We start from the raw sequence: 21,597 nt of genomic DNA, 5'->3' as shown, positions 1-21,597 counted from the left end.
GTCCACCTCAAATGCCTCAGCTCTATGAATGAATCATATGAATCACCGCATTGGTACAACCAACCACTTGAAATAGGAAGGACTGCGAAATCCTAATAAATTCACTTCTCAAGTTACTTATACCCTGCACCTAACTGTGCTGGTGTCCATTTCAGTTTGTTGTTGTCGCTATCATTCCCAAACCCCCAGACTCAATCTGCGCAGATAATTGTTTATATGGAGCATATTTTATTATTTTGACAAAGGTTTTCACATGCAGCATATACAAGTGCTATTAGGAGGCTAGTAGGAGACAGTGTTTCCTTTGGAGCAAGCCAAACCATGCAGTGTGGGAATAATGTGCCATAGCTGACCTTTTAAGACAATACTTTAAATTGAGGTTCCTGTCCACTGTGGTAATTCATTTTCCCATGGCACTTATTGCCAAAAGTTTTCTTGTACTGAGGACAGACCATAAACAGTCCATTGAAGTTCTCACTTGACTATCACAGTTAAAGTGATTCATTAAAACAAAGTCTCGTTATGTGACCAACTAGCTGTCCCTAGTTATGCTTTGTTAACTGCTCAGTCTGTGTGCCTAGCTATCTAGTACTGGTGCACAATGCTGTTGTATCTGGCCATAATAGCAAGTAAATAAAACCAAAAACCCAATGCCAAAGTTCTGCTTGTTTATTTGACTTGACAGAGGAGCAGTCTGTTCTTCCTTACCTCAGGCAGCAATACTGGTGAGCAAATCATGAAGGGACTAAAGTTACTAACCCCACAATCCTACACATAACAGCAAGGAACAGACTGAAGGTGACAGGGTATTGAATTTTTCACACAAATATCTATCACCATAAAACTGACTCAAATTTAAGAAGGGATGTGTGAAAATATTTCATGTAAGTTTGATCCATGATGCTGTATATTGCCAGCTGTGTACTCTACAATAAAAAAAATCAAGTTTGCCTTTGCAAAGTAGTCAGTGATCTATAATTAACTATATTTTCATATGGCATTTCAAGTAAAAAAAGATTTCAGAGGGTTTAAAGTAGAAGGAAAGCAAACAGGAATAGCTTCCGGAGTTATTAGTCAACTTTGAGAAAGGGCACAGCCCTTATCTGACCTAACCATCACTGTGGGACTAAATCACCACGGCTCAGTAGAGGTATGTGTGTATTTGTGTGTGTGAGTGTGTGTGTGTATATGTATGTATCTATGTATGTGTCTGTTCGTGCATGTTTTCAGTTCTTCAGAGCCAGCCTAAACAAAGAGGGGTGCACCTTCCCCCACCAAGCACCAAATGAAAGTGTCTCCAGGCATTCATTAACACTGCTGCAGAGGCAGGATGGCACATGCTGCTGGGGAGTCCCATGGCCTGTCATTGGCCACCATGCGCCTCTCCAGCCACTAGCAGCACATGTGTCCTGAGAGGAGAGGAACAAGACACCCCCAGTTTTCCTCAGCTCTTAAGACCTTCAGTCAGCAGTGCAATATTTACAGATCAAAAATGGCTCCAGTCCACAGTTGGGAGAGTCTAAAAGGCAACCACAGCTGCGGCTGCTTGATCAGTCCCTCCGGTGTCTTTGTCGTCAGAAATCCCAGTCGTCCACGTCCAGGTGACTCAGGCTGGACTCCAGGCTGGCCAGGCCCGTTGGGGAGTCGGGCAGCTGAGCGTAGTCAAAGCTAGTGAAGGCTGTCACGGGCTGCAGCAGCTCTGGGAGAGCCTCGGAGGGGCGCCTCTTAATCTGGGGGAGACAAAGGGGGGGCTTTGGTGCGCTGTCCTCCAGTAAAGCCTGCCACACATAGCACTGCCGATTCTGCATGGATCTACTATCATGTCAGCAGAGCAGCTTCCACTCACCTGCTTGAAGAAGGAGTGGCCAAGCAGTGCACTGGCAGACGGCCTGTGACAATCAAAACAGCAAAAACAAAACTGAACTTATTTATATTTCTGCAGGCCCTCTGAGCCCAGTCAGCACAGATGCAGGATACATTAGCAGAGTTGGGCTCAGTTCCATTTCAATTCAGACATTTCAGGAAATTAACTGAAGTTCAATCCAATAACTGAAAAATCCTCATAGAAAATGATGGACTTTTCAATTCACAAATTGAATTTCACTTCATTCCCTAGACTGACTCAGTAAGAATGGAACTGACCACAACTCTGCACAACATCAAAGTCTTCACTCATTCAAAGGATTGTATTCCTTCAGGAAGGCGTGAGAATGAGGGAGCCTTCAGCCAGCAGAGGGTGAAAATTAAAGAGCAGATGAAAAACAGGAGGTGTGAAAGAGATGGTGCGATGTCAGCAGGAGCCAGCGGACCCACCTCTTCTCAGGGTTCCTCTGCAGACAGAGCTCCACGAAGGCGTGGAACTGGGGGCTGAAGGCGCGGCTGTAGGGGTGGGGCCCTGAGCCGGAGGGATCCCCATTGGTGTGGCGCGACCCACCAGCCCCGGGGCCCTCGCAGATGCCGGAGTCGGCCCCGGAGCGCGAGGGCTTCATGGAGAGCTCCTCGGGGGGGATGGTGCTGGTGTCCAGCAGGCAGGGCACCGTACCGTTCAGCTTCTCCAGGAGCATCTGTAGAAGGAGGGGGCAGAGGGCGCTCGCTCAGGTGTTTAACGTCTTTGACAGGAACAGGTGGGCACTTTAGAGAGAGACTGTCTCCCTTCTGATAAGGGCACCCACATAGGTGAGAAAAACGGATGATGGCTTCAAAGAGAAAACTGAATGCGAACAGGCTCACCTGCGTGGCGTGCATGTCTTTGAAGGGCACGTGTCCATTGGCCAACTCACAGGCCGTGATCCCCACGCTGTAAATGTCCGAGCGGAAGTCATACCCCTGCAGGTTCTGGCAAAAGGAGACGACTGTTATTCATTGACTGCAATGAAACTAAACCATACCTTGTGTGTATGTGCGTGAGTGTGTCTGAATGAGTGAATGAGAGAGAAAGCATAACCCATGACAATGACGTAATTAATCCAAGCTCTGTGAATGTGTGTGTGCGTGTGTGTGTGTGCGCGTGGGGAACACTGAGCGGATCCTCCAGGTGTGGCTCTGGTACCTGCTGCAGCACCTCCGGGCTGAGCCAGGGCAGCACTTTGACGCTGTACTGGGGGAAGTGGTGGACGACGCGCGTCCGCTGGCCGTGGCGGATCAGGCTGAAGATGCCGCGCAGCCCTGACAGGAACACGTGGCCCTCCGCAGAAATGAGCACGTGGCTTGCCTTCACGCTCCTGCCACAAACACGCACACGCCAGCGTGTCACTTCACGTACACAACGCAATATCCTCATGATCCACCTGAATGCAGTGAAGCCTTTCATCACACTTTATAAAAGCATCCAGTTAACTCAACCACAGTAAGTATAGCCTTAAATCCTAACTATACTCTTTAGGGGGCAGTGTTGTATTCAGTCCTAAATACAATCCCTTTCTATCGCAATTTAATTTCTTTTGTTGATCAATGACATTTTCATGATCTGGGCAGTTACACCAGCTTCTTCATTTAAGCTCCTGACCATCTCATCAAGATTAACACAGATGTGAACTTCATACTAAATTTTAACGAATATCAATGTTCAATATCACGAATATCTAAACCGAAAAGGAAAACAATACTCTCTGTAACAATCTGTGTCTAATACTAACCAATTCTAGTATTCTTTGTAGGTGACAGTTTCCACCCTATTCAGTTGTTTACAGACAATGCTACTTTATTCATTCTTTAACCAAATTCCTGTCATTGTATCCCTTCAATAGCAGTAGCGAATGCTGGGCTTACCTTAGCTAGGAGCCAGGATACTGATAACTGATAATTTTATGTCAAGGGGTATAACAACCTATTAGTACTTGGAAGATATGCGACATCATTATGGGGCACACTTTTAAGAAGGTGAACGGTCTTGGAATTTAAATAATTATATTATACATCATAAACATTATATATTAGTGTGGTAATCATTGAAATAGTTTTATTGTGCTGAGTAAACTGTATTACTTCATTAACTCACCTCCTCTGTCCATAATCATGCTGTTGATTGTATGGTAGGAAGGGGCCTACTTTAGTAAATGATCACACCTTGAGCCCACTGCCAATCTACGTCAAAATATTTTGCCTGTCCGTTTGTCTTCATACTACATGAGCAGGAAGTGATTGTAACACTGTGCCGGCACCATTTCCCCTTTTTGTAAGCCCTTCCTGTGGCTTGCCACCGGAACACCACTGGAGGCACATACATGCTATGATGACTTAAGTTCAGCCATGCACAGGCAGACATTTCACCACGTAGTGTGCTCCACTTTGTTCTAGCAGTGTGTCTGTGGCAATGCTGTTCATGTTACCTGTGCACATAGCCCATGTGGTGGATGTACTCCAGGGCTTTCAAGACTCCCTGCAGGATGTAGGCGATGGCCAGCTCGCTCATGCCATCGGAGAAGTGCGTGTTGATCAGGTCCCTCGCCGAGCCTGCGGGCAGAGTGTGCTGCGTGTGAGCCTACAGGGCGTACCGCATGCACCGCCGAGGTTCAGAGGACGAGAAGGAGAGAGGGAGGAAGACACGCAGACAGGGGGCGCTCTCGCTCACCGTAGGCCATGAAGGGGGTGATGACCCAAAGTTCATTCTCGGAGATGAAGATGCTCTTATAGGGCAGGATGCTAGGGTGGTGGAACAGCTTGGACACATGGAGTTCCCCCTGAAATGGAGACAGGCCAAGTGTATCATTCCTTGCTTCCGTTCGTAACCAGCCATCTGGATCAGCTCTGCGTGGCAGCCACACAGCACCGTGCGGGGATAGCCCTCACCTGCAAGTAGTTGACCATGTCGTTGGTGCAGGACTCCAGGTCTATGCGGCGGACGGCCACGTGCTCCCCCGTGGGCCGGTATCTGGCCAGATTGACCGTCATTAGGCCCTCCAGCCCTCTGCCTGCACAGCATGCACAAGGAGACAGCGCACGCACAAGCACGGTCACACACTTTCAACAAGCTTATTTTAATTCAATTCTACTACCACAACTGAAGAGTGAAGTGCATCATCGCATTATTTAAAACGAGGAGTGGCAATGAGGAGGTTGCCACGGTGACTGAGATGTAGGTGGGACCTGTGGCATACACTCACCAATGACAGTGAGGAGCTCATAGGAGGAGCTGTCAGGCAGGAAGCTCCCCATGCTGTCCTGGCGAGGAAGAGAGGTCAGAGACTCGTAGCTGTCATCATGGTCCTGAGCGGAAGGGGAGGGGAGAGGGGGAGGGGCAAGGTAGAGGACAGAAGTCACATTAGCAAGGGACATGCCCACCCCCAACTCATTTGCTCAACTTCTTTTCGAGGTGAGAGATTTTTGGGCTCACACCACTTCTGTTCCTGTCACAATTATGGAATACAAGGTAAATTACCAATTTCAGTGCATTTGACAGTGAACAATATCCAAATGCAGAGAACATGCAGGGTGAGGGTGGGTCCTTTCAGGTGCATCACAGGAAAAGGCAACATATCCTTGTCAGTGATGCAATTCACACACCACACCAAATCTTTGATTTCATCATTGAAATGCACATAGCTTATACAGGTAAGTGAGGTAACGTGTATCTTATGTACAAGTTTTGCTGACAGCAATTGAAAAGCATTCATTAAAAAAAGACTGTTTCCATCAAGCTTTGTCAAACTCCAGCCACTCAAATGGTCAGAAATGTTTACTTCAAATCACACCAAAAGTAATTTCACGTACTGTGGATGTTCAATGGAATTTAATTACTTAAAGTTACAAGAACTAACCAATTTAAATGAGACTGTTAGAAAGAGGGCTTTGCTGGTTCCTGATATCTGGAGGTCTGGAGGTTGACTAACAGCAGCTGCGGTGTTTCATGGAGCAGAGGATGCTGGGAATACATCCAGAGGCTAAAGCTGTTGGCGATGACCAGCAAAGCAAGCTCAGGACTTTCTCTAGTCTCTGACAGCAACACAACACAACGCCTGTTTGGTGAAGCAATTCAGACAGGACTGACACTATAATGATAATAATTATAGGATTGTTATAATACAATTACAAGAATTCAGCCAGCTCCAATGCACCCCCACCATTTGACAAGAGCAGTAAGGTTTCATCTCTTACAGGGCTCTGCATCACATCAAACCCATGACAAAACAAGGAAGTGAATAACTAGTGAACATCCACCTTCACTTTCTTGTGAGCCACAGGGTAGCACAGGTTCAATCCACAGACACAGCAGATTTGCAAGCTGTTCATAGACACAGTGCAGACTCAGTGAAGCCTCTTCCTTACAGAGTAGTGAGAACTTACTGAAACCAAGCAATACAATGTTCAGACCAGACAGGGTTTCATAATGGCAAAACTGCCTGGCATATATGACCAACTCAAATTATAAATTATTTAATTATTCAACTTATAATTCAACTTCTTAAGTATTTATGCAATCACCACAGCTATTTAACTATAGAGTACCATAACATACCAAAAATGTCAAACACATCCCAGAAGAAAATGAGATCTACAACAATCTGTATCATCTGGCAAGATCTGTCACGTTGCAACCATAACAGACTTCACATCAGCAAAAATAAACAGTTCAATAGAAGGCATTAAATATGTTGTGGGCACTTTTGCAGTGCTGAGCTGGCATCAGAAACACTGAAAACAATGGCATATTTCTACCTGAGCCACTACAAGATGCTATTCTGAACTCAAGATATGGCAAATCCGGAACTATTTACTGTATTATGGAATAACAGTATAATAACTGGAACACTTACTCAGATTCTTATTCTTACTCAGGCTTATTTCTGCAACCAACAATCACTCCAGCAATTCACTGTTACATCTACATCCAGATGAACAAGGGTAAAACTCAACGGTATGCATTTTAAAGCAGAGCCATTTACCTTGTCTCAAAACAACCCTGAGCAGCTGTAAGCATGTAAACATGGATTTCCCATTCCACCACCTTCTGCATAGATCTATCCCCTTTCACTGAACGCAGCCAAGTTAAGCCACACACCCCAGACACACTGCTCACCTCTGTGCAGTGTAACCTTTCAATCACAGGCATTACATTTCCTGTTATGAGATAGTGGTCCCCTATCACAGGTGTTCATTACAACCACATTAAGCAGTGACCCCCAACTGAGAGGATGACAGAGCTTTCCACTGTCCACACACCCTCAGTGCCCCTCAATATGAAACCCTGACGGCTTTGAGACCGGATGAGCTTCACAGAAAGCACACAGCATGATGAGCTGGTGTCCATGCACTGAAGCACACAGCCACAGTAGGCCCTTGGATTCAAATATACACATACACGCACAGGTGAACAAGGCAGACAAAAAAATAAATAAATAGGAATAAAAATGTAGATATGCTGCACTTACTTTCCCGTGAGCGCTCCCCTGAGCTTGCTCTAAGGCAGAAAAACCCAAGACATCAAAGAAACAAAAACAAAGATAAAAACTGGCAAAGAGGGTTTGGTTTTCGATTAAGGAATTGTTTGGCATAGCAATCAGTAGTTAGCTTCTCGAGAGACATTCTGTGCTCTTACGGAGAACACACTGGCTGACCACAATCAGCACTTAAAGTATTACATGTGATAGACTTGCATGGCACAGGTTGTCTGTCATAACACAGTTATGCTTTCATTTTCAAATCACTTTTGTTGAGTCAAAAATATATACTGCATCCAGATAAACAGTCATTCTAATTCCTTACCTTCAGTGATTCACTGTAAACTACAATCAACAGTAATAGTGAATATGGTCAGTCTCCTTCCCTTCATGGAAGACTGTGAGTAAAAACAATACTGCTAAGGGTGACCATAATACCAACCAAGAGGTATATGCATAACCAAAGAAGCTCACGGTCTTATATTATAGCCCAAAAGAGGAAACAAAAATGAACAACACTACTATGTTTCCTTGAGTTCTAAAGCCTGTGTAAGTGTTGTATTTGGCTTAATACAAGTTTCTCATTAGTGTGGATGGAGGCATCAACCAAAAGAACACACTGAAAATGAGACAATGTTGCTTAATTCTCATGCTGTATGTAAGTGAACATGCTACAGCAGTACAATGAACAAACAATAAAATGCAGATGGTAAGAGTTTCACAAGCAAGGCTCTGACAGCAAATACAGCCCACCACCTCCCACTTGCACAACTATTTTTTCAAACCTTTTAACATCTATCTGCTGTTACACCCCTCCTCTTGCAGATGGTAAGTTCACCTTTAAGCAAATTCCAGGACAGATCTGTGAGGATGTTTTAATATCTGGCAACCTGATGATGCACCATTCATAAGCAATTCTGCAAACACACACACACACATATACACTCCAAACAGAGTCTGCATGGTGATGAAAGTACAACCAGTGAGGACTAATAACTGCCAGTCAACACTGTTTCATGATACCACTTATTTTCACAGAGTTAATGGCAGATGGAATCAGGTACACTTGTTCAGTAACAACACTGTACTGAATGTTAACATGTCCAGCGATAAAACCAATACCTTTCCCATGTCAAAGAAGATGAGGAATCACTACAACAATGAATTTCGTTTATGATTGCTTATGTTGCTTGAACCAGCACAGCACAAAGGCTTGTTTACTGAAGCCAGCAGTTATCTGAGGAGGCAGGGTAGAATGAGTGTGGGTGTAAGTGAAGTGTACATAAACTGACCCTTCAACTTACCTCCAAATAATTCCAGATCCCTTAAGCTCTCCACACTCAGCTTCTCGGACACCCAGCGCTGAGGTTGAATGGAGACAGTGAAAAGGAGAGCACACATTTACTGTCCCATCCTACAACTCCAAATCTTTCACACTATCTCTTCCACAATTCTGCAACTGGCAATGGCAATGTTGTTACATTAAATGCATTCAGTGAGAGAAAAAACAAAATCCCCCACATATTTTTTCATCCTCTTGATAATCTGAGGAGTATAAAAGTTTAGTCTTAGTTACACTCCTCACTTCCATATTCCAAGAAAACCTCTCACCAGAAAAGACATTGATCCTGTGGGCACAGCTACAGTTTCAAGGAGTCCATTAAAAAGGGTTCCTGCAGCAGAGGAGTGAATATGGAATTTATACAGACATTTATATATACTACATAGACACTACACACATATATAACTGCAGCAATGTTATTGTTAATGACAATGGAAAGTTACACTAGCGATGCTGAGTTACCGTTCCCATAGCAACAGTTCTGAACTTACTCACACCTAGTTAGGGGCGGGCAAGTGCTGACTTCAAGACAACCGATAGACTGAAAGGGACAGCACTAATTTAAACACATTCACATTTTCAAGCTGAACAGATAACAACGCGTACAGTAGCTATTAACCTACAGCTCTCAAGACTGTAGATCAAGCCGTAACTACCTAGTGCAGCTAGCTAACGTTATCCATAGCGATCAATCTAGCTGGCGGTTTGAAATGGTAACGTATTGCTACTGCTAATCTGGTTAGCCAGTTGCTTATCCTCAGTGAAATTACAAACATGAAGACATTCAGATCACTAGATGCGGCAAACAGAGGGCAACAGGACCAGTGACCCATCACTTCCCGGAGATACAGCGCAGAACAGCTTCCACAGTCGAGATGCTGCCTAATCGCTAGCAATATTTTATCTGTAATAAAAAATCAGATTTGTGCGACATGCGATTTATGCACGCGTATGAAAGCAAAAATCACACATTTTACCTACCTTCAAGGAATAATCGAAAAATACCCGCTTCTCAGCTTTCGTTGTTTATTTCCAGAAAATACCATACATTTGCCGTCGAGCGACACTATAAATCCTTCAACGATTGGTTGAAATACGCTCCTATGGCGAATAGTGTAGTATGATTGGTTGCAAATCGGGTAAAGGCGTGGAATTTGGCGAATAACGAGTAATAATTGGAGATTAGGAGTTTGAGTGACAGCTACCTCGTCGCTCATGTATGACGTTTTACACTCAAACGTATCCTGATGACGTAATACACTACAGAATTGCAGAGCCTTGTGTTGTTAGCACACATCATTTTTTATAGTGACAAGACAGGTAAATATATGGTTACATATTGTGGCAATGCACGGTTTATGTCTTTTATGTGTGAGAAATACGACATCCTACGATCATATTCCTTGTAGATGGCTAGCTACCTACCGAAACAGAAAGCAGTCAAAACGGTATATTGTCATCGCCTGTTAGCTAGCTAGCTAGCCTTTTAAGTCGTTAACGTTAGCTGCTTCGGCTTGTAGTTAGCTATCTATCAAAGCAGTCACACCTAACTGGCTACACAAATTACGATTCACGATGACTTTTACTCTAAGGATACCCTCATCTCGACCCGATATTAACTATTTACCAGAAAGTTAGACAACTAGCTGGCTTGCGGTCCCTTACGTTAGTCCATCGATGCTGACCTAGCTAGCTTGCTAACTGCATATCCGATCGGAGGGAACGTGTGTGTGGGATTGGTGGCCTGCTAGATAGAGATTCATTGGAGAAAATACAGCAAACGCATTGCAATGAAACAGTGCACTCACTAGCTAGTTAGCTAATGCTTTATAAACCAGAAGTTTAGCTGTCGTCTTGGTCGCGACAGTACGATAGCTGGTTATATGAGTATCACGTTAATCGTTAGTCCTAGTAGGATATCTCTCAAGTTTATCCCACTTGTAGGATGTATGCATGAACCATACCTTGGGAACAAGCTAAGTTTAATTGAAATTTTTATGAAGTGCACCAAGGGTATTTATTTGACAAACGATTAGAGGTGTAACTAACTACAGTTAGAAACAAACGTAATGCGACTTTGTCTCGTGGTTTTTGACAGAATTTTTTTTCCAGCAGTAACAGTCATGAACTGGAACAAAGGTGGTCCAGGGGCCAAGCGAGGGTTCGGTTTCGGAGGGTTCAGTCTGGCAACAAGCAAGAAAGAGGAGCCTCGTCTGTCGCAGCCGTCACATTCATCGTTTGGGGCAACCGGGTCAGGTTACAGCAAGACCCAGCAACTGCCCTCTTTCTATAAGATAGGCACAAAACGGGCCAACTTCGATGAAGAGAATGCGTGAGTATGACATTAATAGTTCGCAATTCTGTTTCAGTCTGATATTTACCATCTTTTATAATCTTGCATTTATGGTCAAAATAGAGAAGATTGTCTGGGTTTGCACATGAGCCTCTCTGGAGGTCTATGAGCAGCAGAGTTACAGCAGGAACATAATGGATATTCAGATCTTTGTGTGGTTTGGCTAATCAGAGGGTTAGATGAGCCTGTCCTGGTAATGTAATGATTCTCAGATTTGCTTGGCGGCAGTGTAGCGTAGTGGTTGAGGAGCAGGACTTGTATCGACAGGTTTCCGGTTCGATTCCCTGTTACTGCTACACCTTAACCCAGAATTACCTTAGTAAATATCCAGCTGAATAAATGGATAACGTTGTAAAGAACTGTAACCTATATAAGTCGCTCTGGGTAAGAGCGTCTGCTAAATAATGTAATGTAATGCTTAAACCATCATTTCCTGCCATTTGCACACTGAAAAATGCAGTGTTTTCTTCTGTTGTTGGGTTTCACTGGCTGTCTTGCAGGTATTTTGAAGATGATGAAGAGGAGTCTAGCAGTGTGGACCTGCCCTACATCCCTGCAGAGAATTCTCCGACCCGACAACAGTTCCAGTCCCAGGGCGGGGACTCTGACAGCGAGGAAGACCCGCTGGACGCCTTTATGGCTGAGGTGGAGGTGAGTTGAGGAGTGGGTCTGTCGGTCTACATGAGCTGCCATGGCAGGATTAGAGCCACAAGCCGCACAGAAGTTCAGGGTCTAAAATTGGCCACAAGGCACTTCTTTGTGGAGGTGGCACAGGGGTTCGGATTTCTCTGTTAGTCATTTCTCTGTGGCCTTAATATGGAATTAAAATAAATCAAGCTTGTAAAAAAATCCAGAGGTTTTGGGAAAACACCCACATTCATTAGTTGCTGTGCCATTTTAATTTGCGTTAATTTAGATTTAAATGGGGAGGGCACCAGCACTGTCTGATTAATTTCTGTTTCATTCCCATGATTTCACTAGGACCAAGCAAATAAAGACTTGAGGAAGCTGGAAGACAAGGAGAAAGAGAAGAAACCTGATAAGTAAGCACTTCTTCCATTATGAAGCTACAGAAATGCATCCAGTTGTTCTTCTGTTGTCTTCTTTTGTCAATGTGCACTTACCCTTTTGCAAGAGCGTCCACATGTAACTATTGCATTGCTGCAGTTGTGCATTCTAGGTAATGCGTGTGCAGGTTTGACCTGGGATGTTTATGCAAGGGAGAGTCACTTTTACAACACTTTATGTATGTGGTTATAGTCAAGGATTCTACCAGAATATGATAATTGTGGAGTATGATCGTTGCTGATTACATGGAGCCGCAGTGTCCAGACCCCAAAACCTTTATGGTGCAGTCTCAGAGAGTGCGCATAGTGTTGTGACTTGCTTATAATTACAAGCCACCCAAGTGATCATTTTGAAAGGCTGTCCAAATTCTCTGTTGCAATGTGAATGTCATCTTTATTTTTGCTATTCTCCTTACCGGTCAGCAATCATCATCAGTCCAAGGAGAATGGTGTCATCTGTGGGTGGGTGTTGTGTGTGGGGGGGGTTTCTTTTGGGCTGAAGAGTGTACGGACGAGTCGCAGGGAAGTTTTTTGTTTCTCCGCTTGTTTTTTCAGGGGTATACGTGATGACATTGAAGAGGAAGATGACCAAGTGAGTGAGACCACCAGCGTTCCTCTCTTTTGCGTCTGAGCTGCCAGTCTGCTGTTTCTTTTAGCCCCAGCGTCCCTCTTGCCTTCCCAGAAAGTGCCCTTTTCCCCAGACACCTTCCTTTAGGGTCACCCTTATCTTTAAACTTCTCATTGCAGGTTGAACCCTCTCAGATCCCCCAGAAAGATTTCAGTGGTTTTGATACCATTCCCACAGCTGTACCAACATGGTTTTTAAAATAAACGGAAGTCGTGTTCTTATTTTCAGTAAAGCTGTTTATAATTTTTCTACAATTTATGTCCAGTTTGTAGAAAAAAAGGTGCAAGTCTCTCGCACTCTGTAGACACGCACAAGCCCCATCACCCATTGTGTCCTCTCTGTGCATTCAGCACTGAAGCAAAGTGGACGCAGCTGTCAAACTGTGCATGAGTTGTAAAGTTGACAAAAAAGCTTACATTTTAATGCATTCTGATGATGTCCAGCTTTCCTTAGACTTATTTGTGGTTGTTCTCTCTTTTGATACCATTGGTTAAAACGTGTTAGTTCTGAGCAGTTCATTCAAAAGATGGAGTCAGTGTATGGAATGGAACCTGATCCTTGTTTATAGGTGGGTTTTGCAGCTTTGGTGTTCAGCGGAAAGCCAGGCTGTGTCCTTTGCCGCGTTAGGTCTCGTGTGGGCCAGCCCGTGATTCGTGTCGCTGTGCTCTGTGCAGGAGGCCTACTTCCGTTACATGGCAGAGAACCCCACAGCCGGGCTGACCCCGGATGAGGAGGAAGACAACGTGGAGTACGACAGTGACGGGAACCCCATCGCCCCAGCCGCTAAGAAGATCATCATGCCCCTACCCCCCATTGACCACTCAGAGGTAAGAGACCACTGGACACCCTGCCTTCAGTTACATTTCAGCCCATTAGACTCTGTCTTCATCTTGATCTAACGTTGGACTGAGCTCATCTCGAATGCTCGTTGGACAGTATACCAGCCCATGGAATTAGTACCAAGCAGAGAAACTTGTTGGGCAGCCTGTGACACTTAGAACCTTTGAGATTTAACGGGCAAAGATGTTTGTGGGTTAAACACTTTGCCCCAGGGGTACAACAGCAGTGCCCCAGAGGGGAATCGAACCAGCAACCTTTCAGTTATGAGCTGTGCTCCTTACCCACTACGCTGCCACCCCGTTGATTAGAATGGATTGTCATTCGGGATTTTCAGAGCTTTGGCCATGTGATCGTGTGCTAGGTTCACTCTGATGAGTTTCTCGTTGTGTGTGTGTGACTGCCCTTTAGATTGACTACCCCCCATTTGAGAAGAACTTCTTCAATGAGCATGAGGAGCTGAACAGCCTGACCCCCTTGCAGGTGGTGGAGCTGAGACAGAAGCTCAACTTGCGTGTAGGTATCTGTGGGCAACATAACACCCAGAGTGATGCTACATTTCAGTTTTAAAATGTCCTTTTAGGTGGCTTGCACACAAAAAAGCATTAGCTACTGTCTCATATGTTTGTTTTCTGGGTTTTTTCCTGGAAGTGATAAGCCCCTCCCCCTGCCATAGCACTTTTCCTCACTGTATGTTACGTGATGTTGTGGCAGGTGTCTGGAGCTGCCCCTCCCAAGCCCTGCACCAGCTTTGCCCATTTTGGCTTCGACGAGCAGCTGATGCACCAGATCCGGAAGTCGGAGTACACCCAGCCCACTCCCATTCAGTGCCAGGTACTTACACCTACATCCCATGAGTCACTAAACCACCTGTGAAACTCGCACCTGCACCGCACCTCTGAGTGCTTCTGCTAGGCTTCTGCTCACCTCTGCAACCTGTAGATACTAAAACGCAGTGCTCAGATCAAGCACCATTCACAGGCGTTACTGATGAGGATACCTAAATGAAACCCTGGAAGCCCATATTACTGACACTGTTCTGAAGGGGCTGCATCACATGGTGACTTCTTGACTTCTCTTGCAGGGAGTCCCCATCGCCCTGAGCGGCCGCGATATGATCGGCATAGCCAAGACAGGCAGTGGCAAGACGGCGGCGTTCATCTGGCCCATGCTGGTGCACATTATGGACCAGAAGGAGCTGCAGCCGGGAGAAGGGCCCATTGCTGTCATTGTGTGCCCCACCAGAGAGCTCTGTCAGCAGGTACAGGGACGGGGACGGGACGGGTCTGATGGGAAGAGTGGAGGCAGAACAGGGGACACAGGACTGTGCACTGGCAGTTAGGACCAGGAGTGGTTTTTGTTTATGAATCATGCTGAGCTTTCTCCCCTGATTGGCTCAGATACAAAGTAACGGAAAGTCACCGTCTGCTAACATCTGAATATGCTGAGATTTGGATGAGAGAAATAATGCTGCCACCCCTAATGATTAAAATTAATGTTGACAATATTGACAGTTCATCATATTGGGTCAGGTGGGGCAATACTTGGTCAATATTAACCACCTCCAGACTATGATACATTATTGGAGGTGTATTAACAATACTCTTGTGTATTGCTTGTGTAGAGTGTTGCCACTGGATTTATATTTGGTCAGCGGGAACTTCAGACGTTATCTGAGACACATGAATCCCAGTGGAGTTTGTGCACGGCTGTTTGTTACACTATGCTGCGCAGATGCAGTAGGTTTAGGTTTACAGTCCGCAAGTGATGTTCAACACGCCACCCTCCTGCGCGTCCTCCCCAGATCCATGCGGAGTGCAAGCGTTTCGGGAAGGCCTACGCCCTGCGCTCAGTGGCCGTGTACGGAGGGGGCAGCATGTGGGAGCAGGCCAAGGCCCTTCAGGACGGCGCCGAGATCGTGGTGTGCACCCCGGTAAGCGCCCGCTCCCGGGCTCCCGAGCTCCCGTGCTCCTTCGCCGCCTCTCTCCTGGGCCACCTTCTGACCCTGTCCCTTCTGCTGGCGTGAACAGGGCCGTCTGATTGACCATGTGAAGAAGAAGGCCACATCCCTGCAGAGGGTGACCTACCTGGTGTTCGACGAGGCAGACCGCATGTTTGACATGGGTTTTGGTAGGTGCGCCTCCGTCCCGAGACGGCGGACTCCCAAGCAGCACCTCTCCCCTAGTCTTAAATAATCTATAGCTTGCACTGTTGAGAATCAAATAAAGCTTAATATCCAGATATCAAACCCAAATGATGGATATCCAGATGATGAACGTGTAAACTGATACACGTTCATCATCTGGATATCCACTTTGCTGTGAATTGTAGCCAAAGGAACTGTAGCCATCATAGCCCTAAGAATCATAGCTGAACTGTAACTGAACCTTACTGCTGGATGTGTTGATCTGTGTTCGTTTTGGTTTTCAGAGTACCAAGTGAGGTCCATAGCCAGCCATGTGCGCCCTGACAGACAGAGTAAGTAAGCCAAGTCCAGCATGACTGTGTGTGACTTCACTCTGCGTAAGTCCTGTCCCCTGAAAAGGAGCTCTTTCCTCACAGCTCTCCTCTTCAGTGCTACTTTCCGCAAGAAGATCGAGAGGCTGGCGCGGGACATCCTGGTGGACCCCATCCGAGTGGTGCAGGGAGACATTGGAGAGGTACACCACTGGGATCCGTAAACCCCAACCCCCACCCTCATCTCACCTTTTTCAGTGTCTCACCGTTGAGGTGAGGAATGAAACCAAAGGATTTTGAAGTGGTAGAAACTTTTCCCATGTCACTCAGCAGCAGGCAGTGCAAGTGGTGCCAGTATACAGTACCAGTCAAAAGTTTGGATATTCCTGATTAAGATAATGGGAAACATGTATCAAAGGCATTTTGATTTAAAGACTTATGCTTTTTTTTTTTTTTTTTTAGCCCAAAATCATTCTTAGGCATCAACCTCATTACTCATATTTCTCTTTTACAAAATATTTTTGGCAAATTTGAAGAATCTAAAACATTAGAGTTTTCGATTTGTTTCACACTTTTTGGTCACTGCATAATCCCATTTGTGGCATTTCGTAGTTTTGGCATCTTCACTGTTGTTCTAAAATGTTGAAAATAGCAAAAGAAAAGAAATACCCTTCTCTGAGTAGGTGTGTCCAAACTTTTGACTGGTACTATATGGCACAGGGAGCAGAATCTACTCTGCAGCGGAAGGTGCATGCTGAGGTAAACTGCTGAATTATGTTTAAGTTCCCATTTGATACGCATGTCTGATGTGGGCCCCCCCCCGTCGCAGGCCAACGAGGATGTGACACAGGTAGTGGAGGTCCTACCCAGCGGGCTGGAGAAGTGGGGCTGGCTGACGCGGCGCCTGGTGGAGTTCACATCCGCCGGTTCTGTGCTCATCTTCGTCACCAAGAAGGCCAACTCTGAGGAGCTGGCCACCAACTTGACACAGGAGGGTTACAGCCTGGGCCTGCTGCATGGAGACATGGACCAGAGTGAGAGGAACAAGGTCATCGCTGACTTCAAGAAGAAGAACCTGCCTGTGCTGGTGGCCACCGACGTGGCTGGTGAGAGAGGGGCAGTCTGCTCTGCTCTAAACGATAGCAGCACCTGAGGGGAGCTTTGGCTCGGAGAGATAAGAAGCTAGTATTAGTGTTGTTAGTGTTAATAGGCACTAGTCATCATTTAAATTACAAATTGTTAATAATAATAAATAAATAATATTAATCTAAATTATTGGCACGTGGACGTATCCAAGGCAACATTTTAAATGTTGTCTACCTCTACAGCTGAATATTAAAGAGTATTACGGAATCTTGGTCTAGTCCCTTGTCGAGGGTACAGCAGCTCACCTGGGAATCAAGCATGTAACTTCCACACTGAAACTCATGTTACCATTTTCCCCTTGCATGGACATTTTACAGTAGTGATTTTCACAACAAAGCTTTGTTACACAATTCTAAAGATGAATATTGTGAGCCAAATTTCCTGATGTGGTGCTGGCCCAAAATGAAATGATTATCTTGATTTTTATCACTGTACTGTGCTCCCACTAAGGCACTCTGGCTTCTCTCTGCTCTTTTTCCCTTTCCCCCTTCCCCCATCCCAGCCCGCGGTCTGGACATTCCATCCATCCGCACGGTGGTCAACTACGATGTGGCGCGAGACATTGACACACACACTCACCGTATCGGGCGTACTGGTCGTGCTGGCGAGAAGGGCGTGGCTTACACACTGCTGACCAACAAAGACACGTCATTCGCTGGGGACCTGGTGCGCAACCTTGAAGGAGCCAATCAGAATGTTCCTAAGGAGCTGATGGACCTGGCAATGCAGGTAAACTGGACATTCCATTTCAGCTGGTAGGGACCTTCCTTGCCCAGCAGATTCCATGTACAGGCTGCAGACTGGCTAGAAGAAAGTCAGTTTCTGTGTTGAGACTGGATATTTGAGATGCATATGTTCTCCCTCTGGTCCCACCTCTCCTTCCACACAGAACCCCTGGTTCAGGAAATCCCGCTTCAAGGGAGGCAAAGGGAAGAAGCTGAATATCGGTGGCGGTGGTCTGGGCTACAGAGAGAGGCCGGGTCTGGGAGCAGACACCTCGGTGAGCCCTCCTCCATACGCAAGGGGTTCTTTCACAGCAAGCACACATAACGCAGTCATTCATCTGAACATCTTAGGCCACATATAGGTTTATTATAATGGTTGTCGGACTTTGTTTCCTAATATGATGTGTTGGAACAGTGGTGGCTGTGTTTATTTGGCCATTGGAGGTTATGCTGAGGCTGAGTCTTTTTCCCAGCAGGACCGTGGCGGAGCTGGCAGTGGGAGCAGCGTCCTCAGTAACTATGAGTCCTACAAACCCTCCACCGGAGCCATGGGGGACCGGATGTCAGCCATGAAGCAGGCCTTCCAGGTGACTGTCCCTATCCCCCTGTGAATACCTGAGGCTTTCCCAGGGCAGCTGCTCCAAGCGTCCCCCCCCCCGTAACCCCTGTGTGTGCTTCTGCATTCCAGGCTCAGTATAAGAACCACTTTGTGGCGGCATCGGGCTTCCCCCCCAAGTTGACCAACACCAACTCCAGCAGCTCGTCCGGATGGACCAGTGCCGGCAGCCTGAGCTCCGTGCCGTCGGGAGACCCCCAGGAGGCGGACCGTTGCCGAGTGGTCCCGCCCACCGTGGTGGCGGCCCCTCCTCTGGCGCAGAGCACGGGGACCAGGATGGCGGGCTTTACTAGCGCTGGGGCGCTGAGCTCCCTGCCCGACAGCTATGCTAACCTGCCGCAGGGTTACCCTGCTCCGCCCTCTGCCCGGGAGGCCCCCCGTGACCGCCACGGGGACAGCAGGGATCGCCACGGGGATGGCCACTATCGCCACGGCGAGCGGAGCGACAGGCACGGCGGAGACCGTGACCGGTACGGTGACCGGGAGCGCCACGGAGACCGTGATCGCTACGGGGACCGAGAGCGTTACGGCAGCGGGCGTTACGGGGACAGCAGGAATGGGGAGGGCAGCCGCAGGGACAGAGAGGGACGCGGGGACCGGGATGAATGGAGAGGTGACAGGGAAGGTGGGGACAGGGTAGGGGGCGAGGGGAGGGGGGACAAGGGGGAAAGGGCCGAGGACAGCTTTGCTGTCCCAGATCCTCCTAAGCGCAAAAAGACCCGGTGGGATAACTAAAAACAAAAACAAAGTCCCCTCCAGAACAAACAAACTATTGTAAAATGAGCACACACAGTCCATAGACATACAGCTGGTCCTTTCCTGTTGTAATAGCATACTTGGGTTTGGGGTAGAAAGTCTCAAAACCCCACTCTTTTATTTTTTCCTTTAATTTTTTTTTTTACTGTAGTCTTTTGCAGCTGAAATTGCATTTAACAGTGCTCAAATGGGCTGGGATGAAGTGGCTTTCACTGACGTCCCCTGTGTCCAGGAAGGTGTGTGTGTGTATATATATATTTGTTATATTTGTTTTTTGAGGGCTTAGAGTGTGTGCATGCGCCCTTGGCCCTTCTTGTCTCCATTACGTTTGGCGTAGCTCAATGGACCAAACCAGGTGACACTAGGGTAGCCATTGGATATATTTTGATCAGCACAGGGCCCATGCTCAGTACAGACTGACCTTATCAGAGACTGTGAACGTTTCATTTCGGAAGTGTATTTTGTGTGGATACTCTGCATATTGTTGAGTGAGTGGGTAAGGGGTGTGGCACAAATGACTTTTCAGCAAATATTCTGTTGCAAGTTTTAGCCTGTGTTGGCTCCGATGTTCTTCTGTTGTTTAAGTATTAGAAGGGAGTGTCAAAGATGTGCAAGACTAAATTTTTATATGTGTGGGTGCATGTGTGTGAGAGTGATTATCAGATTTCCGATGGAAATGTGTTTTTTTTCTGCATTATTATTTCTCTAGCTCCGTGAATGTTTCCATTTCATGTGTATTCCAGTTCATCTTTGAGATTCAGCCCCTCTGTCCTGTCAGACCCTTCATCTCCGCAGAACCTGTTTCCAGTGTTCTGGCAGGTGTCTGAACTGAGATTACACAGTCAGGGCCCTCTGTGAAAGTAGAGTCGGGTTTGGGTCACAATGGAATGGGAATGGAGAATGGCCCGGCTCTTCACTGATGCCTGTCTGAATTCATATCTGCGAAGCTGGAATTCAGAACCATTTTTCTGTCTTCATCTCATTTCTGTCGGTATAATAAAGTGGTGTGCGTTCCACCCGTAGTCTGCTCATCCAGTGTTGCGTTTCTTTTTTGTTGAGAAAGGGAGGGGTTGGCTTGGGGGCTGCAAGGTTGTGTACGTGGCACCATGTTTTGCTGTTTGTTGCTAGCTCTTTATCAGTCTGCTCACCAAACTTCTGTGGTTCTTGGTGAACCTCGCTTCATCTGATAATCCAAATAAATTTTTCCACTCAGCAGTTCCGTTTGCGACGATCTGCTTTCTGCAAGTTAAAACAGTTCCAGTGGCGTCACTGTTTGGAAGCCATGGTAGTCCCTGAAAAGTCTGAGGTAAATGTGATTGTCTCTCTCTCTCTGTTGCTCTTTCCCCAACACCCACCAGTTTTTAGGTACTGTTGTTTTCTATCTTGTTTTTTGTTAATAAATTCAGGATTTCCAACCTTTTGCCATTGGTCACATAAGCTTTGCTTACAGCTGAATTATTTTTCAATTTGTTGAAATATGAAGTCGGTGTTCCATTTTCCCTGTCCTGGGATCCGGGTCAGGGGAAAGCAGTCAGTGTTATGGATTTGCTCTGTCAGACAGATGGGGCATGGTGGAGGGTGGTGGAGCTGCAGGGCTGGTGCGAAATTCCAGGCCCAGTTGTGATGGCGGCTGGGGCAGAGGTTTTGGGAGTGGAGAGGACGGGGCGAGAGGCCACAGAATGAGAGAAAGGGACAGAGAGTACTCGGAGGGGGGAGCTCTAAGAAAGCAGTGAGTCACTGCACCACTCCTCAAAATGGTCACACCTTTGTCCCTCTGTTCCTTGACTGACCAGTGACTTCCTGTCTAGTCCTGGGCTGCACTCTACAGCCCCACGCAAACTGCAGGATTTGACTGGGCAACTCAGATGCAGGCAACTGGTCATCTGCATGGTTGTTGATGTTTTCTGTTCTTCTTGAATGCTGCCAGGAGGGAACATGGTAAAACTCATAGTTATGTTTTATGATAATGATACCGCTGAATATGGTCTTGGGAGAGAGTTTAGTTGGTAATGAGGCTTGAAGGGAGAGAGGTTATAAAAAGCTCCATTTGTCCCAATACGTGTTAAAAGAGAGATAATTCACAACAAGCACTTTAAAAAGCATTTTAAAGCAAATTGGATCAGACATGAATATACTGTTGCTTGTACACAGTTATTGATGATGAGTACTATGCACATAAGAAAAGCAATAATAGTCCAATATTAAGGAAAGAGTAGCTGTTATCTTCAAAAATAGCAGCCCACACCCAAAGTGCTGCTTTAGTACCAAGCATCGCACCACTTGTCATTAAAACC

The 21,597-nt window shown here is 46.3% G+C and overlaps 2 protein-coding genes across 6 annotated transcripts; one reads left to right on the top strand and one right to left on the bottom strand.

The window, feature by feature from the left end:
- Positions 1 to 619: 619 nt before the first annotated feature.
- Positions 620 to 9,773, bottom strand: LOC118782118 (STE20-related kinase adapter protein alpha-like). Of its 2 annotated transcripts, XM_036535377.1 has the most exons (13): positions 9,700 to 9,773; positions 8,988 to 9,049; positions 8,681 to 8,738; positions 7,368 to 7,396; positions 5,103 to 5,205; positions 4,789 to 4,910; positions 4,571 to 4,679; positions 4,329 to 4,452; positions 3,050 to 3,221; positions 2,731 to 2,835; positions 2,314 to 2,564; positions 1,847 to 1,889; positions 620 to 1,730 (listed from the first exon to the last, which is right to left on the bottom strand). In XM_036535377.1, exons 2-13 carry the CDS (start codon positions 8,997 to 8,999, stop codon positions 1,575 to 1,577), a joined length of 1,284 nt encoding a protein of 427 aa, XP_036391270.1. In that variant the 5' UTR covers positions 9,000 to 9,049; positions 9,700 to 9,773; the 3' UTR covers positions 620 to 1,574. The 2 variants fall into 2 exon arrangements, with proteins under 2 accessions (XP_036391270.1, XP_036391279.1); XM_036535386.1 differs by lacking the exons at positions 7,368 to 7,396; positions 9,700 to 9,773 and having other exon boundaries at positions 8,988 to 9,007.
- A 216-nt stretch (positions 9,774 to 9,989) lies between these two features.
- Positions 9,990 to 20,652, top strand: LOC118782038 (ATP-dependent RNA helicase DDX42-like). 4 transcript variants are annotated; one of them, XM_036535286.1, is made up of 18 exons: positions 9,990 to 10,038; positions 10,831 to 11,050; positions 11,572 to 11,722; positions 12,053 to 12,114; positions 12,694 to 12,730; positions 13,441 to 13,593; positions 14,015 to 14,119; positions 14,318 to 14,437; positions 14,688 to 14,864; positions 15,408 to 15,536; positions 15,634 to 15,733; positions 16,034 to 16,081; positions 16,166 to 16,263; positions 16,890 to 17,166; positions 17,709 to 17,935; positions 18,096 to 18,206; positions 18,408 to 18,518; positions 18,620 to 20,652. In XM_036535286.1, the coding sequence occupies exons 2-18, from the start codon at positions 10,842 to 10,844 to the stop codon at positions 19,280 to 19,282; spliced, it is 2,778 nt and encodes a 925-aa protein (XP_036391179.1). In that variant the 5' UTR covers positions 9,990 to 10,038; positions 10,831 to 10,841; the 3' UTR covers positions 19,283 to 20,652. The 4 variants fall into 4 exon arrangements, with proteins under 4 accessions (XP_036391179.1, XP_036391150.1, XP_036391160.1 ...); XM_036535257.1 differs by having other exon boundaries at positions 18,405 to 18,518; XM_036535267.1 differs by having other exon boundaries at positions 9,992 to 10,038; positions 10,817 to 11,050; positions 18,405 to 18,518.
- Positions 20,653 to 21,597: the final 945 nt, after the last annotated feature.

Source organism: Megalops cyprinoides, chromosome 1, assembly GCF_013368585.1.
Source record: "Megalops cyprinoides isolate fMegCyp1 chromosome 1, fMegCyp1.pri, whole genome shotgun sequence".
Lineage (NCBI taxonomy): Eukaryota > Metazoa > Chordata > Actinopteri > Elopiformes > Megalopidae > Megalops > Megalops cyprinoides.
This window is presented reverse-complemented; position numbering and strand designations above follow the sequence as displayed.

Excerpts from the sequence above, each read along its gene's own strand:
- LOC118782038 (XM_036535257.1), top strand. The coding sequence starts at position 10,842 with ATGAACTGGAACAAAGGTGGTCCAGGGGCCAAGCGAGGGTTCGGTTTC. Across the intron at positions 14,865-15,407 it reads CCAGAGAGCTCTGTCAGCAG|ATCCATGCGGAGTGCAAGCG; the intron begins GTACAGGGACGG and ends CGTCCTCCCCAG. Across the intron at positions 17,167-17,708 it reads GGTGGCCACCGACGTGGCTG|CCCGCGGTCTGGACATTCCA; the intron begins GTGAGAGAGGGG and ends CCCCCATCCCAG.
- LOC118782118 (XM_036535377.1), bottom strand. Across the intron at positions 7,397-8,680 it reads GGATCTGGAATTATTTGGAG|AGCAAGCTCAGGGGAGCGCT; the intron begins GTAAGTTGAAGG and ends TTTCTGCCTTAG. Across the intron at positions 4,680-4,788 it reads ACATGGTCAACTACTTGCAG|GGGGAACTCCATGTGTCCAA; the intron begins GTGAGGGCTATC and ends TCTCCATTTCAG.